General features: G+C 34.1%; 1 protein-coding gene across 3 annotated transcripts in view; it reads right to left on the bottom strand.

The window, feature by feature from the left end:
* The window catches only part of LOC132756357 (fibrocystin-L-like), a 230,449-nt gene that overhangs the window by 86,998 nt on the left and 128,385 nt on the right, over positions 1 to 15,066 (bottom strand). For all 3 annotated transcript variants that reach the window (XM_060747413.1, XM_060747412.1, XM_060747414.1), the window contains 8 exons: positions 14,113 to 14,237; positions 10,035 to 10,164; positions 9,116 to 9,296; positions 8,717 to 8,967; positions 8,180 to 8,365; positions 3,520 to 3,693; positions 1,893 to 3,356; positions 1,311 to 1,451 (listed from right to left, as the gene is read on the bottom strand). In XM_060747413.1, coding sequence (XP_060603396.1) covers positions 1,311 to 1,451; positions 1,893 to 3,356; positions 3,520 to 3,693; positions 8,180 to 8,365; positions 8,717 to 8,967; positions 9,116 to 9,296; positions 10,035 to 10,164; positions 14,113 to 14,237 — 2,652 coding nt within the window. The remainder of the gene's footprint in view (positions 1 to 1,310; positions 1,452 to 1,892; positions 3,357 to 3,519; positions 3,694 to 8,179; positions 8,366 to 8,716; positions 8,968 to 9,115; positions 9,297 to 10,034; positions 10,165 to 14,112; positions 14,238 to 15,066) is intronic.

The following is a 15,066-nucleotide window of genomic DNA, read 5'->3' as shown; positions in this document are numbered from 1 at the left end:
TAGGAAAAATTATGTGGCTGCATGGTTACTGTAAATGTGGTCAATAGTGGTTGAAGTCAATGGTGTGACTCTTGTAGGATGCGTTATAAGTTGAGAAAGGTTAAATGTGTTAATAATATTATTCCACCTTGTATTATTTGAGCAATTTGTAACAAAATTATAGTTGAAATCTCCAAAAAGAATTAATTCTTTGTTTTCAATAAATTTTTATCAAGGATTTCTTTAATTTTATCATTCTATGATGCCAATGATGAAGGTGGCCTATAGATGTAACCCACCAGAAATGGTTTCTGTTTGTCAAGTTTTATTTCAAGCCATATTGACTCAATATCCTCCCATTCTAAGTCAGATCTTAATTCACATGGTATTGTAGACTTAACATATAACACATCTCCACCACCATTTGATATCCTATCGCATCTAAACAGTTGATAATGATTTTTTTAACATATCTCTGAATCAGAAAAAACATCACTAAGAAAAGTTTCAAGTAGTCCCAGAATGTCTATATCTTGATATTTGTCTACCAGGTGTTTTCCTTCATCTATTTTTGGATAAAGATAATGGATATTTAAGTGCATAAAGTTAATACCTTTTTTGTCAAATTGTATTTCATCTAAAATGGGACTTGTTTTTACTTTATCATTGTCTTCTGTGAGAGAAAGGTTATGTGATGATGTTCTATCTATGACATTTTTCACAGTCTGTTTTGGTTCAGTATTGGTTATAGCTGTATTATCAAGGACAGTCTTATTTACCAGTGTGGCATCATCCACGGTGTTCTGGGCCAGGGATTTCAGGCATCGCAATATGGGTTTCTCCAAAAATGTCTCTGCCTGCTGTGGACATTGTGAAAATTTCCTTGCTTTCTGGAAGCATTATGGATACTTGATCTATTTCTGGGTACAAGTTCTTGGTTGGTGATGCCGAGGATATCTCTAATTCCTGCATTTAGCTGTTTTCCTAGCAAGATTGAGCCTTCTTTATTTAGATGTACCTCATCATAGAAGAGGCCTTGATTGACTTTATCGGAAGGACATTTAACGATCCTAAAAGCCCACCCTGAGCAAGCTCAGGTGAGCTAAAAAAGAGTTTATTTTTCATTCTGTTTTTATGTATCACTATAATCAGACTACATTAAATATTCATACTATAAAGATATGCAACATTTCTCTCTCTCTTCTCTTCTTATTTTTTTAATATAAAAGGGGATATTGCCTCAATGAAGTGAAAACAGAAACATTATAAAACAGGAAATTATAAATTCTCCCAAATTTTTAAGAATGAGGTAATGTAACTTATGATTTGACCTAAGCTTGCCGGTGTTTTACATGTGTACGATGATGTTGTTACGAGAGTTTGTTGGCAAGTCTCTCCACAAATTGTAACAACAGCTGAATCATCAAACCCTGTTCCCGCTATGACCACAATTTGACGACCTGTTTTACCTCCTGAAAAACAATATATTAAAAAAAGTATAAAAGATAAAATTTCTAGATAAAGATTTTCTACTTTGGGATAATCTCTAACGTAACAATAGCATAGGTAACTATAAATATAATCTTTCAAAGCTGTTATGAGAAGTTTAGACTGTTCCACTTTTTAAATTGGAATTGCTAATAATAAGTGTAACTTAAAACAAAATTTCTTGAAAAAAAAAAAAAAAAAACCTTACTGCATTAAAAATAATATGTAAATTTTGTAACAGAAAGAACTTTTTGTACCCTGCATGTATATATTGTTTTTTGACAATAATATAAGCTATATCTAGATGATTTTCATGTTTTAAATATTAGCAGAAAAAGGTATTGTGAAATCATAAAGTAGGACAAAAGGGTTAATGCTGTTTACATTAAAAGAAATCAAACAATTTTTTTTAACAAGTCAATTACCTCGGATAGGGTGTATGCTATCGATACTAAGCTGGTATTCAAATTGAATGTTTGAGTTTGAATATCCAAGTTTTGCAACATGTGCAAGGACATTAGCCATTCCAGTTGGATGATCCCCTATAGTGCACTTGATTTCTCCTGCATTACCAGAGATGTAGTCACAACTAGACTGTCCAATTGTGACAGCAACATTGCCTCCACTCAAGTTTGATCCAGTAATGGTCAATGTCTGCCCGGCAACTCCGAAGGTAGGGTTTAAAGATGTAATAGTCGGTGTTGAGCTGGCTGCGTAGGTGTATATCGAAGACTCAGATATGCTGTTTGATGTCACGACAACAGTGGTAGACCCAGCAGCATGGGCTTTAGTTACACATATCACAACAGAAAGAGATATAGACTCTATGTCACATGCAGCCCCACCGATAGTAACAGATGCTGTATTAAAAAAGCCATTTCCTTGAATTGTAATTTTAGTGTTACCATAAATACTCCCAGAAGACGGAGAAATTTGACTTATCATAAGATTTCCAAATACTGACAACCTTCCAGAAGCTTTACCATAATCTTTAACATAAACAAATACATCATTGTCACCTGCAGGGATGTTGTTAACATCTACAACAAGAACTGTTACATCTACTGAAGTTACAGTTCCTATAACATTACCAATTGAGACACTGACTTCTCCAATATTTGTACCAAGAGCTGTTCCATTGATTGTGAATGAAGTTGCTCCAGACATGGATGATGGTGAAATAGAAGACACAGTCGATGTATATAAGCGAGCATATAAGAATCGGCACTTCTTCAAATATGTTTCACATTTTGCAGGATGGGATGCACCATTTACAAATGCTTCCACTGTGACATGTTTTTCACCTTCAATTGTATGTCTTGGAGTTTCACACACGATTTCCTTATAAGTATTTGTGATGATTTTGCACTGGTATCCATCTACTTCAACCATTGGCGATTCTCCAAATCCATAACCGGAGACTGTTAAAAGGGCGCCACCAGCCAATGAACCAGATGTTGGTGTTATTTGTTCAATATTTGGTATTACGGCAAAACCTCGATCTTTGGGCTTTACGATATTAATACGCGCTTTTCCTCGATTGTGTACCCTCATATCTATCTGATGTAGTATTCCTAATTCAGGTTCTCCTGAATTTTCCAAATTACATGTAAGAGTGTCTTCAGAAGATGATTTCACAATGCAAGGGATGCCACCAAAACTGACCTCATTCTGGCATTCTGTATTAGAAAATCCTTCACCAGTTATAACTATATCTGTCTTTGTTGTTCCACTGTTAACATTGATCGAGTTTACAACAGGTGTGCTACATGTCCAGAAGGTGAAGATGAACTTGTCAAGATCATACCAATCCAACTTGTTGTCAGAACAGGATTGTTTGCCTGATGTAACAGACTGACAATTAGACCCATCTATTGGATTTGAAGAACCTGGATATATAAAAAAAATTTTTTTTTAAATAATTTGAATACTTTACTTTATTAAAACATAGAACAGATCTGAGTTTGATATGAACGGTAAATATTTTAAAGGCAATGTGACCAACAAAGAAGTATTAAAATATAAAATATTTTGAACAATAATTCTGCTCACCTCCCCTGTAACTCAATGCCCATGCCTTTCCTAATATAACATTGACTCTTTGGTAAGTTGTTATTGCAGGGACAACTTTGATTTGGCCAATATAATATTTGTTATTATAAATGCTGACCATGCCGCTCCATACATAGTAAAGTCCAGCCTTCACAAACTGATGCCTAAAGCTGCCTAAAATTCAACAAATTATAAAATTGAGGCTATGTTTATCCTAAGAATATTAAACAAAGGTCATGTGTATATAAAGGATATATAAAAAGATTACATGTATGAAAAGGATATAAAATAAGGATTAAGTGTAACATTAAACAAGAGCCACCGTTGTGCAGGGACTTTGTTGAACTTTTTCTTCTTTTTCTAAAACAAGAGGGCCATGATGGCCCTGAGGTCGCTCACCTGTATATAGGCCCCCCCAACCCCCTCCCAAACGTTGCAGGGCCAATTTAACCCAATGGCTTTTATTTGCACAATCTTGGTAGACACCCATAAGATGTTTCATGCTAAACATCTAAGCTCTAGCTCATTGGGCTTTTTAAAAGAAGATTTTTTTCAAGTTTTTACTATACACATATAGTTAAAAACAATGACACCCCTGGGGCCGGGCCAGTTTTGACCTCAGGGCTTTTATTTGAACAAACTTTGTAGACACTTACTAGAAGATGTTTCATGCTTAATATCTAAACTCTAGCTATTTGGGTTTTTTCAAAGAAGATTTTAAGTTTTTGCTATACACATATAAAGAAAATCAATGACCCCGGGGCGGGGCCAATTTTAACCCCAGGGCTTTTATTTGAACAAACTTTGTAGACACTCACTAAAAGATGTTTCATGCTTAATATCTTAACTCTAGCTATTTGTTTTTTTTTTCAAAGAATATTTTTTAAGCTTTTGCTTATATACACATATATGGAAAATCAATGACCCCGGGGCGGTTCCAATTTTGACCCCAGGGCTTTTATTTGAACAAACTTGGTAGACACCTATTAGAACATGTTTGATGCTAAATATCTTAGCCATAGCTCTTTGATTTCTTTAAAAGAAGATTTTCTAAGTTTTTACTATATGCATATAGGGAAAATCAATGACCCCCCAGGGCGGGGCCAATTTAACCCCAGGGCTTTTATTTGAACAAACTTGGTAGACACTTATTAGAACATGTTTCATGCTAAATATCTTAGCTTTAACTCTTTTGACTCTTTAAAAGAAGATTTTTTAAGTTTTTACTATACGCATATAGGGAAAATCAATAACCCCCTGGGGCGGGGCAAATTATGACCCCAGGGCTTTTATTTGAACAAACTTTGTAGACACTCACTAAAAGATGTTTCATGCTTAATATCTTAACTCTAGCTATTTGGTTTTTTTCAAAGAAGATTTTTTAAGTTTTTGCTTATATACACATATAAGGAAAATCAATGACCCCCGAGGCGGTGCCAATTTTGACCCCAGGGCTTTTATTTGAACAAACTTGGTAAACACCTATTAGAACATGTTTGATGCTAAATATCTTAGCCATAGCTCTTTGATTTCTTTAAAAGAAGATTTTCTAAGTTTTAACTATATGCATATAGGGAAAATCAATGACCCCCCGGGGCAGGGCCAATTTTAACCCCAGGGCTTTTATTTGAACAAACTTGGAAGACACCCATTAGAACATGTTTCATGCTAAATATCTTAGCTCTAACTCTTTTGGATCTTTAAAAGAAGATTTTCTAAGTTTTTACTATATGCATATAGGGAAAATCAATGACCCCCTGGGGCGGGGCCAATTTTGACTCCAGGGCTTTTATTTGAACAAACTTGATAGACACCTATTAGAACATGTTTGATGCTAAATATCTTAGCCATAGCTCTTTGATTTCTTTAAAAGAAGATTTTCTAAGTTTTTACTATATGCATATAGGGAAAATCAATGACCCCCCAGGGCGGGGCCAATTTTAACCCCAGGGTTTTTATTTGAACAAACTTGGTAGGCACTTATTAGAACATGTTTAATGCTAAATATCTTAGCTCTAACTCTTTTGGATCTTTAAAAGAAGATTTTTTAAGTTTTTACTATATGCATATAGGGAAAATCAATGACCCCCTGGGGCGGGGCCAATTTTGACCCCAGGGCTTTTAATTGAACAAACTTGGTAGACACCCATTACAACATGTTTGATGCTCAATATCTTAGCCAAAGCTCTTTGAGTTCTTTAAAAGAAGATTTTTTAAGTTTTTACTATATGCATATAGGGAAAATCAATGACCCCCCGGGGCGGGGCCAATTTTGACCCCAGGGCTTTTATTTGAACAAACTTGGTAGACACCCATAAGAACATGTTTCATGCTAAATATCTTAGCTCTAGCTCTTTGGGTTCTTTAAAAGAAGAATTTTTAAGTTTTTACTATATGCATATGGGGAAAATCAATGACCCCCTGGGGCGGGGCCAATTTTGACCCCAGGGCTTTTATTTGAACAAACTTGGTAGACACCCATTAGAACATGTTTCATGCGAAATATCTTAGCTCTAGCTCTTTGGGTTCTTTAAAAGAAGATTTTTTAAGTTTTTACTATATGCATATAGGGAAAATCAATGACCCCCTGGGGCGGGGCCAATTTTGACCCCAGGGCTTTTATTTGAACAAACTTGGTAGACACTCACTAGAAGATGTTTCATGCCAAATATCTAAGCTCTACCTCTTACGGTTTTTGAAAAGAAGATATTTAAAGTTTTTTCTTTTGGTTGCCATGGCAACCAGAGTTTTGCATGGAATTAAATTCTTTGAACAATTTTTCAAAGGTGACCACCAAAGGAACATTCCTGTGAAGTTTGGATGAAATTGGCTTAGTGGTTTATGAGGAGATGTCATTTAAAGTAAAAGTTTACGGACAGACGACGGACGGACAGACGACGGACGGACGCCGGACGGACGCCGGACGAAAAGCGATCACAAAAGCTCACCCTGTCACTTTGTGACAGGTGAGCTAAAAATAGATAAATTTGTATTTAAAAAGAAATTGAAAGAAAAACAAAAAGTGCCGCAATGTGAATAAAATCTAGGTTATCAACAACAATAATGTGAAAGGAATAACGAATGAAATATGGCAGTGAAGTAAAAGTGAAACCTACACAGAAAGTTGGTTTCAATTGTTAAAACTAAAAATATACCAGATACCCGAGTAGCAATGTTAGGCTGTATTTTCATGTAAGTTACACACATGCCAAATTAAGTATCAATAGGTCAATAGGTACTGAAGTTCTTGAGTAGAAGCTGAAAATTCTACTTAGGCAAGTGACCTTGACCTTACTCCCAGATATCTAAGTAGTATTCTTTAGCTGAATCTTAATATTAGCTGCCTTCAAAGCAAATCTGGTGTCAAGAGGTCAAAGCCTGTCAATATGTCTAAGCAAACTCAAGTTATTGTGTGAAAACTGAATTTATATTTTTAGCAACAGTAACATTGACCTTGACCACAGACATCTGGGTAGCAATTACTAGTTGCATTTTGATATAAGTTACCCAAATATCAAATTTGCTACCAACATACATATTTTGGTGTCAATAGGTCAATCAAACTGAAGTTATTTCACTGATTTTAGCAACAGTGACCTTGATCAAACACAACTAGGTAGGAATCCCAACCTGCCTTTTGATAATATAAGTTATTGATACACCAAGTTTAGCTTCAATAGGCTAAATACTCAAGTTATTGAGCTGAAACAGAATTTCTATTTTTAGACACATTAACCTTGACATTGATCACAGACACCTGGGTAGCAAACTTGAGGAGTGTCTTGAAATACGCCATAAATAATTGTGTTGAACTGAATTTCTATTTTCAGCAACTGTGACCTTGTAGGAATCCCATGCTGCCTCTTGATAAAAGCTACACATATACCAAGTAATGTGTCAATGGGTAAAAGCAATCTCAAATTATTGAGTGGAAACTGAATTTCTATTTTCAGCAACTGTGACCTTGACCTTGATCACAGGCATCTGGGAGCAATCCCAAGCTGCCTTTTGGTATAAGCTACCCATACACCAAATTTGGTGTGAATAGGTTTAAGCAAACTCAAGTTGTTGAGCGGAAACTGAATTTCTATCAGTGATTTTCCTACTTATATAACAGACTCCGAAAAAGGGCCTCTTCCCAATTGAAATTTTCTTTAAAATCATGCAGTTTTCCCAAAATCTGAACTGAAACATGCTTTTTTCTTCCCAAATTAGCAATTTTAGCGATAATTTTTCCCAAAATCAAGAGGCTAAGGCCTCTTCCCAATTAAGCGAGAAAAATCACTGTCTATTTTAAGCAATGGTGACAATGACCTTGATCACAGACATCTGGGTAGCAATCCCAAGCTGCCTCTTGATATAAGCTACATAATACACAAGATTTGCGTTAATAGGCTAAAGCAAAACAAAATTAATGCATGGAAACCAAAAGTTTGACGATTTGATTGAAAAACAATCATAATCACTAGTTTCCAGAAAGAGTCTGGTATTGTAATTTAATGAATTGGCATTTAATAATCAAGCTCTAAGCCGATTTAAAAATTATTAGACTGAAACTATTGAGAAATAGAATCAAACCATTTTTTATTTTACGTTAGAAGTCTTCTGTAATTTACAGCCAAAGCAACAATATATAAAAGTGATGAAGGTCAGTTTATACCATCTCTGCTGGGACTGCCACTACTAAATCCACCTTTCTTAGCAACCAAAAAACCGGGATTTTCTATTTCCGTTACAGAATGAGTGACATCAGTGACAAAAGCTGCCGTTTTCCACGACCAGTTAACAAAATCTCCCTCGTTAATAGTAATAAATGGTTTGTCATAGGCGTAATAAACACCAAAATCTGAAAATATCCAAAACACAATATTCACATGTAAAACTGACACGATACTTACTAGTAATATATGACAATGATTGACTGCTAATGAATCTGTGTAAGCTTTAGCATATTAATTTTTTGAAATGTTTTTTTTACATTGATGCAAGAGAAAGTTTGACTGCAAACCAACTAAATAAGGTATGAAAATATTTCATTTTAACATAAAACCAGAATTATAATCAAATACTACTTTTTACTTAAATTTCTGTATCTCACCCTTACGGAATATAGTTATTTATATATTTACATTTGTCAAACAATTACTGAGTTTTAAAAGCTAAATATAAGTTAAATTAAGTAAAATTATTTTCTCACCTGGATCAACGCCCATGTTTGTTACTTGGTGGATTTTTCTTAAATCTTCAATTTGACAGAGTATCTGAGTGTTGGTTAAAGACAAGATTTCACAATTGACATCCCCAATCTTCACAACCACAGCATTATCGTCAGTTCCGAATCCAGATCCGGTTATTGTCAATTTCGTTCCACCTAACAATGAACCTTGTAGAGGGTAAACATTTGTTATTTTCAAATCAACATTCACTGTTGGTAACTCAAAGGTGTTCCTGTAAATAAAGCAATGAGGAACCTTTTTAGGATAATATAAACACAAATCAAACAATGTACAGGCAACAGTAAAGGCAACAGTGATGGCACATAAAATCTTTAGAATAACTATAATACTAGAATAAACAAATAATATATGTTTCGTACGCTTTTACTGCATATCCATTTGGAGCTTCTATTCTGAGCTGTTGAATGCCTGGGAGTACATCATGAACAGATATCACGATTTGACTATCCGACCAAGATGTAACGGCTGCTTCAACTGAGCCAACAAATACAGAACCTTTGCTTGGAGAAAATGATGACCCAGATATAATTATATTTTCACCTGAAACAACAATAAAAAGAAGAAAAAATATTTTCAAAAAAATGGCAAAAATGCATATTGATCATTTAAAACACTTTGAAATTCATATATTTATTTAATTTGATATTTTGTTTCAAAATTTGTATAAAAGGGAGATCTCTCAGCAGCATAATTACAACAAAATTACATGAAAATAGCAGAATTGGTTTGATGTAGTCTGCTAAAAAAAGATATAAAGATAAAGCCTAATATCCCCACGTCCCTAGCACCAGCTTTAACAGTGCTCCATATTCAACACTGAAGTGTTGGGATCAATGAATCCGAAGGATCAGAAAATAAATTAACAACTCTTAAAGTGATACTGGGCAACATTTTATAGGTGATACATGGCAATTGAAAACTGCAATTTATTGTCACTTGGTGAATTGTACCTTTATATTCAATTTGACAGAGTATCTGGATGTTGGTTAAAGACGAAATTTCACAATTGACCGCCTTAACCTTCACAACCACAAATTGTTATCATCAGTTCCAAATCCAGTTAAGTTTTAGATATAGCAAAGCAGACATAAATCACGTATTTAGTTTTGTACAATTGCCTGAATGCTACTATGAAAGCATGGTGCTGAATCTTTTTCAATCATGCTGCATTTTATTCTATGTTCATCATTTTAAATAGCAGAAAGAAGCAGAATTGAATATTTTTGGATGTGAATAGAGCATTATACTATAATAAGTATCAGAAAAAAATCACATTACCTGTCACATCTATTGTTGATGGCACAATGCTGCTTACTAAAGCGGTCAGTCCAGAATTGTATGTATATCCAGAATAACTTAATGAAGAAGACTCCTGATCAACGACCACATCGTAAGTACCGGCAGATGTCTAAAGATTGCAGAATATGATAAGAATTTAAAAGAAAAGAATTTTTACCAGCAAGGAAGTGCTTTGTGTAACTGCATAAATATAATGAAAAACGTCGTAATCTATTTCTAACAAAGCTGAAAAGTTGGGCAAAGAAAGTTAAGAATATTTTAGTTGTCCTTTTGGGTATTCAGACACTGTTTTAATTCGAACATCCTAATAAACAAGCAAGAGGGCCATCATGGCCCAGAGTCGCTAACCAGAAACAACTGCTTTTCGGTGTTGGAATGTCAATATGTTTTCAAAATAAATATGAGCATAGAATATGTTTAAACAATAATTTTAAGAAATGCCATGACCTGGGGCATTTAAGCTTAAGCTTAAACCGGGCTAATCAAATTAATATGAGCAAACTTGATAAAAGACTAGCTAAGAATGCTATAAAGTTTGGTGATCATCTATCAATTATTTCAGTAGGAAATAATGTTCAAAGGCTTTTTCTATTTTTAGCTTTAGTGGCGCCTAAAAGGGGCTAATCAAATTAATATAAGCAAACTTGGATGAAATAGTACCCAACAATGATTCAGACAAAGTTTGGTGATCATCCATCCATTAGTTCTGTAGAAATAGACATTGTAAGGCATTTCTACTTTTAGCTTAAGTGACCCCTAAAAGGGGGCCAATCAAATTAATATGAGCAAACTTGACAAAAGACTACCCAAGAATGCTACAGACAAAGTTTGGGATCATCCATCTATTAGTTCTCTAGAAATAGACATTTAACAGTACTGTAAAACGTTTATTTTTCGCGAGAACCTTATTTCTCGCATTTGAGGCAAAATGTCCAAAATAATTATTTCGCGTCAACATGAATTCGCGTCTTCCCGAAAAATTTGAAACCGGAAACCAGATGTCAATCCGATATTTTCTGTCCTGTCGATCACTAACTTTGCGTCGTTTATTGTGCGACGAATGCATTTATAACTGTATCGATTTTTCTGATAGCTTGCTAATCTTCTTGTTTAGTGAAACCGTCTGTCTAAAAATGTGTCAATAAAGTTTGATAATTATTTGATATGTGTTCACTGTGTTTGTCATGTATTACAGATTAGCCATTCAAAGGCATGCAGACGAAAATCAATTAAACGGTACTGTAATTTGCCTAACCTGTAGTAAACGATAAAATTTAACCTCCAGCTTAAACTCTAGTACAATACAATAAGATACAATAAATAGATATGTTACTAACAACTCGCAGGTGCTAAATTATTTGTACCAAATACCAAAACTGTTATTCTGAAAATCGTTATTTTCTGTTGTTTTTTTTTTTCATACAAGTAATCTGTACGATATGTGTATGCTGCAACACTTGAATAGCTACATGATGTAAGTAGAACTGGTTCCGATACTTTCCCGCAGATATATATCCATATGAAAGCATTTTCGGATAGTGTTCATTTTCGGACAAGTGTATAGACAAAGTGAAATATTTGCGAGAAATATGAATTCGCGTCTTAGAAAACTGGCGAATACTAGCGAAAATAAATTTCTCGCAAATAATAAGTGTTTTACAGTATTTCTATTTTTAGCTAAAGAGACCCCTAAAAGGGGCCAATCAAATTAATAATTATGAGCCAATTTGATAAAAGACTACCCAAGAATGCTCAGGAGACATTTTTAAGTTTGGTGAGCTTCCATCAATTACTTCTGAAGAAGTAGACATTTAAAGGTATATCTATTTTTAGCTTTTGCGTCCCCTCAAAGAGGCTAATCAAATTAATATGAGCAAACTTGATAAAACACTACCCAAGAATACTTCCAACAAAGTTTGGTGCTCATCCATCAATTAGTTATGTAGAAGATGTTTTAAGGTTTATCTATTTTTAGCTTTTGCGGCCCTAAAACGGGCTAATATGAACAAATTTGATAAAACATTACCCACGAAATGCTACAGACAAAGTTTGGTGATCATCCATCAATTTGTTCTCTAGAAATAGATATTTAAAGGATTTTCTAATTTTCATCAATTTGTTCTGTAGGAGAAGATTTTTTAAGGTTTTTCTAATTTTTGATCTAGGGACCCCTAAAATGGGCAAATCAAAATAATATTAGCAAACTTGATAAAAGACTAGCTAAAAATGCTACAGACCAAGTTTGGTGATCATTCATTGATTAGTTCTCTAGAAATAGACATTTAAAGGTTTTACTATTTTTAGCTTTTGCTGCCCTGAAAGGGCCAATCAAATTCATATGAGCAAACTTGATAAAAGACTACCCAAGAATCCTCCAGACAAAGCTTGGTGATTATCCATCCATTAGTTCTGTAGAAGATGACGTTTAAAGGTTTTTCTATAATTAGCCCTAGAGACCCCTAAATGTGGTCAATTAGAATGACATGAGCAAATTCAAGCGTGTCTGTCACAAAGATGCTAAAGACCAAATTTGAAGTAAATCTGCCTAGTTGTTTCAGAGAAGAAGACGATTGTTGACGCATGACGATGGACAATGGATGCCAGAGCATACCACTTTGATACTTATAGCTCACCCTAAGTCTTCGCCTTTGGTGAGCTAAAAAGAGAATTCAAATAAGAGAAAAATATGTTCAACTACATCGAGCGTAGATTTCATTTTCCTGATGTCATTTAATGCTTCATTGACATCATATCTGGTGTCATGACACATAAGTAATCCTTTTTTTATTGTACATTTATAGAGTAGTAATACACTTTATCACATGTCAGTGTATCACTTTTTGCAACTTAAGCATAAAAAGCACAATTAAAACCCCACATCTTTAATGAGAAAAAAGAACCACTAGGAACCCCTTTTGACCCTAGGAGCATATCTTGAACAATCTCTGTCAAGGACCACTTAATGATGTTACATGCCAAAAATTAAAGCTCTAGGCCTTGTGGTTTTTGACAAGCAGATTTTTTTTTTTTTAATTCTTATATAGAACTCTATGACAAACTGATGGGCCCCAAAATGGGCTCCTTTTCACCAAAGGGGCATAATCCTTGTAGAGGACAACTAGATGATGTAACATACCCAATATCAAAGCTCTAGGCCTTGTAGTAAGTTGGACAAGAAGTCTTTTTATGATTTTCCTATATAACTTTTTGTTAAGCTGATGAGGCCACAAATGGGACCTCTTTTGTCCCTAGGAGCATAATCTGAACAATCTCTCGAGGACCACTTAATGATGTTACATGCCAAAAATTAAAGTTCTATGCCTTGTGGTTTTAGACAAGAAGATTTTTTTTTTAATTTCAATATTACTCTTGATGACCCCCTGACGGGCCCGTTTTGGCACTATAAGCATAAACAGTTTTTGAAGTAGAGGATCACTAGATTATGTTTAGTATCAAATATTAAAAGCTCTAGGCCTTGAGGTATTTGACAAGAAGCTTTTCCTAAATAACTTGATCTAAAACTGTTGAGCCCAATAATTGGGCCCCATTTGAACGTAGGGGCATTATTTGAACAACCTTTGCAAGGACCATTTGATACAGATACATACCAAATATCAAAGCCCTAGGCCTTGTCATTTTTGAGATTGCCCTTTATAACTTTATATAATACTGATGATTAAGCTTGCAAGTATGACATTAAGTTTACAAATATGACATTTAGGTTGCAAGTATGACATTAACATTACAAATATAACATTAAAATTGCAAGTATGACATTCATTTTACACATATGACATTTAGATTGCAAGTATGATTTTAAGGTTACAAATATGACATTAAGGTTGCAAGTATTAAATTCTTGTTACAAATATGACATTTCAGTTGCAAGTATGACATTCACGTTACAAATGTGACATTTAGGTTGCAAGTATGACATTAAGGTTACAAGTATGAAATTTATGTTACAAATATGACATTTACGTTGCAAGTATGACATTAACATTACACATAAGACATTAAGCAAAGAATAATGACTTTAAGAAAGGTTAATTCTTACCGATTGTGGTACCAAACACACAATTGCATCTGCTTGTATTGAGACAACAAGACAATTCTTGGAGTTGATTGTTACATTCGCACCGTTTTTGAAACCAAAACCACTGATTGTTAGTTTCCCACCACCTTAAGATCAAAGAAAGTGATACAATCACCACATATAAACATTTAAAATGTTAAACTTAATTATTCTTTGAATTATTTCAACACATAAAAATCGAGAAATTAAAGTAATGAAAAATTGATCTTTTCCTGTGTAAGGAAAAAGTTCATTTTTCTTCTTCATAAAAATGTGCTGAATTAAAAATTACGATTCCTTCTGTCAAATAAGAGAGTATTACAGGTCAAAAGGTACTCAGTGTTTGAACAGGTACATTTCTATATCAAAAGATAACACAAATGAAGAATATATTTGACGTGCGATGCGAAAACCGGTCTTAATGACACAACAATAAATGTCCATCACTCTTGTTGCATATACACATGTAAACACAGAAATCTTTTTTTTTCTGTGCTATTGAGTTTTTTTTTAAAGCGTTTTAACCTTTGATATTCAGAGGAAAAATTATAAAATGGAGGAGGAATTAGAAATTAAGTGTCTATAATGTATAATTGATGAAAACCAACAACAAGAAATGCCGAACGAACACATATGCCCATCCTTTCTAGCCTTTGACTCGCATTATTGGTTATATTGTTATAGAAACTTGCCATAAATAGGTACATAGCAGTGCTCAGTTATGAAAAAAGAAAAATAATGACGACTTTGTGATAGTTTTCAAGATAATGAGCAGAAACCATTCTGACATTTAAGGCCCCAGTGACCTTGACCTTTGAAGTAGTGACCAAAAAAATCAATAGGGGTCATCTAATTGTTATGACCAATCAGTATCAAAAATATGAAGACTTTGTGATAAATAGCTTTCAAGATAAAATGGAAACCATATTACCATCA

The sequence above is a fragment of the Ruditapes philippinarum genome, unplaced genomic scaffold (genome assembly GCF_026571515.1).
Source record: "Ruditapes philippinarum isolate M1 unplaced genomic scaffold, ASM2657151v2 ctg1014_1_1_1_1, whole genome shotgun sequence".
In the NCBI taxonomy this organism is placed as follows: Eukaryota; Metazoa; Mollusca; class Bivalvia; order Venerida; family Veneridae; genus Ruditapes; species Ruditapes philippinarum.
Note: the sequence above shows the minus strand (reverse complement) of the source record. Positions and strands in the feature narration are given on the sequence as shown.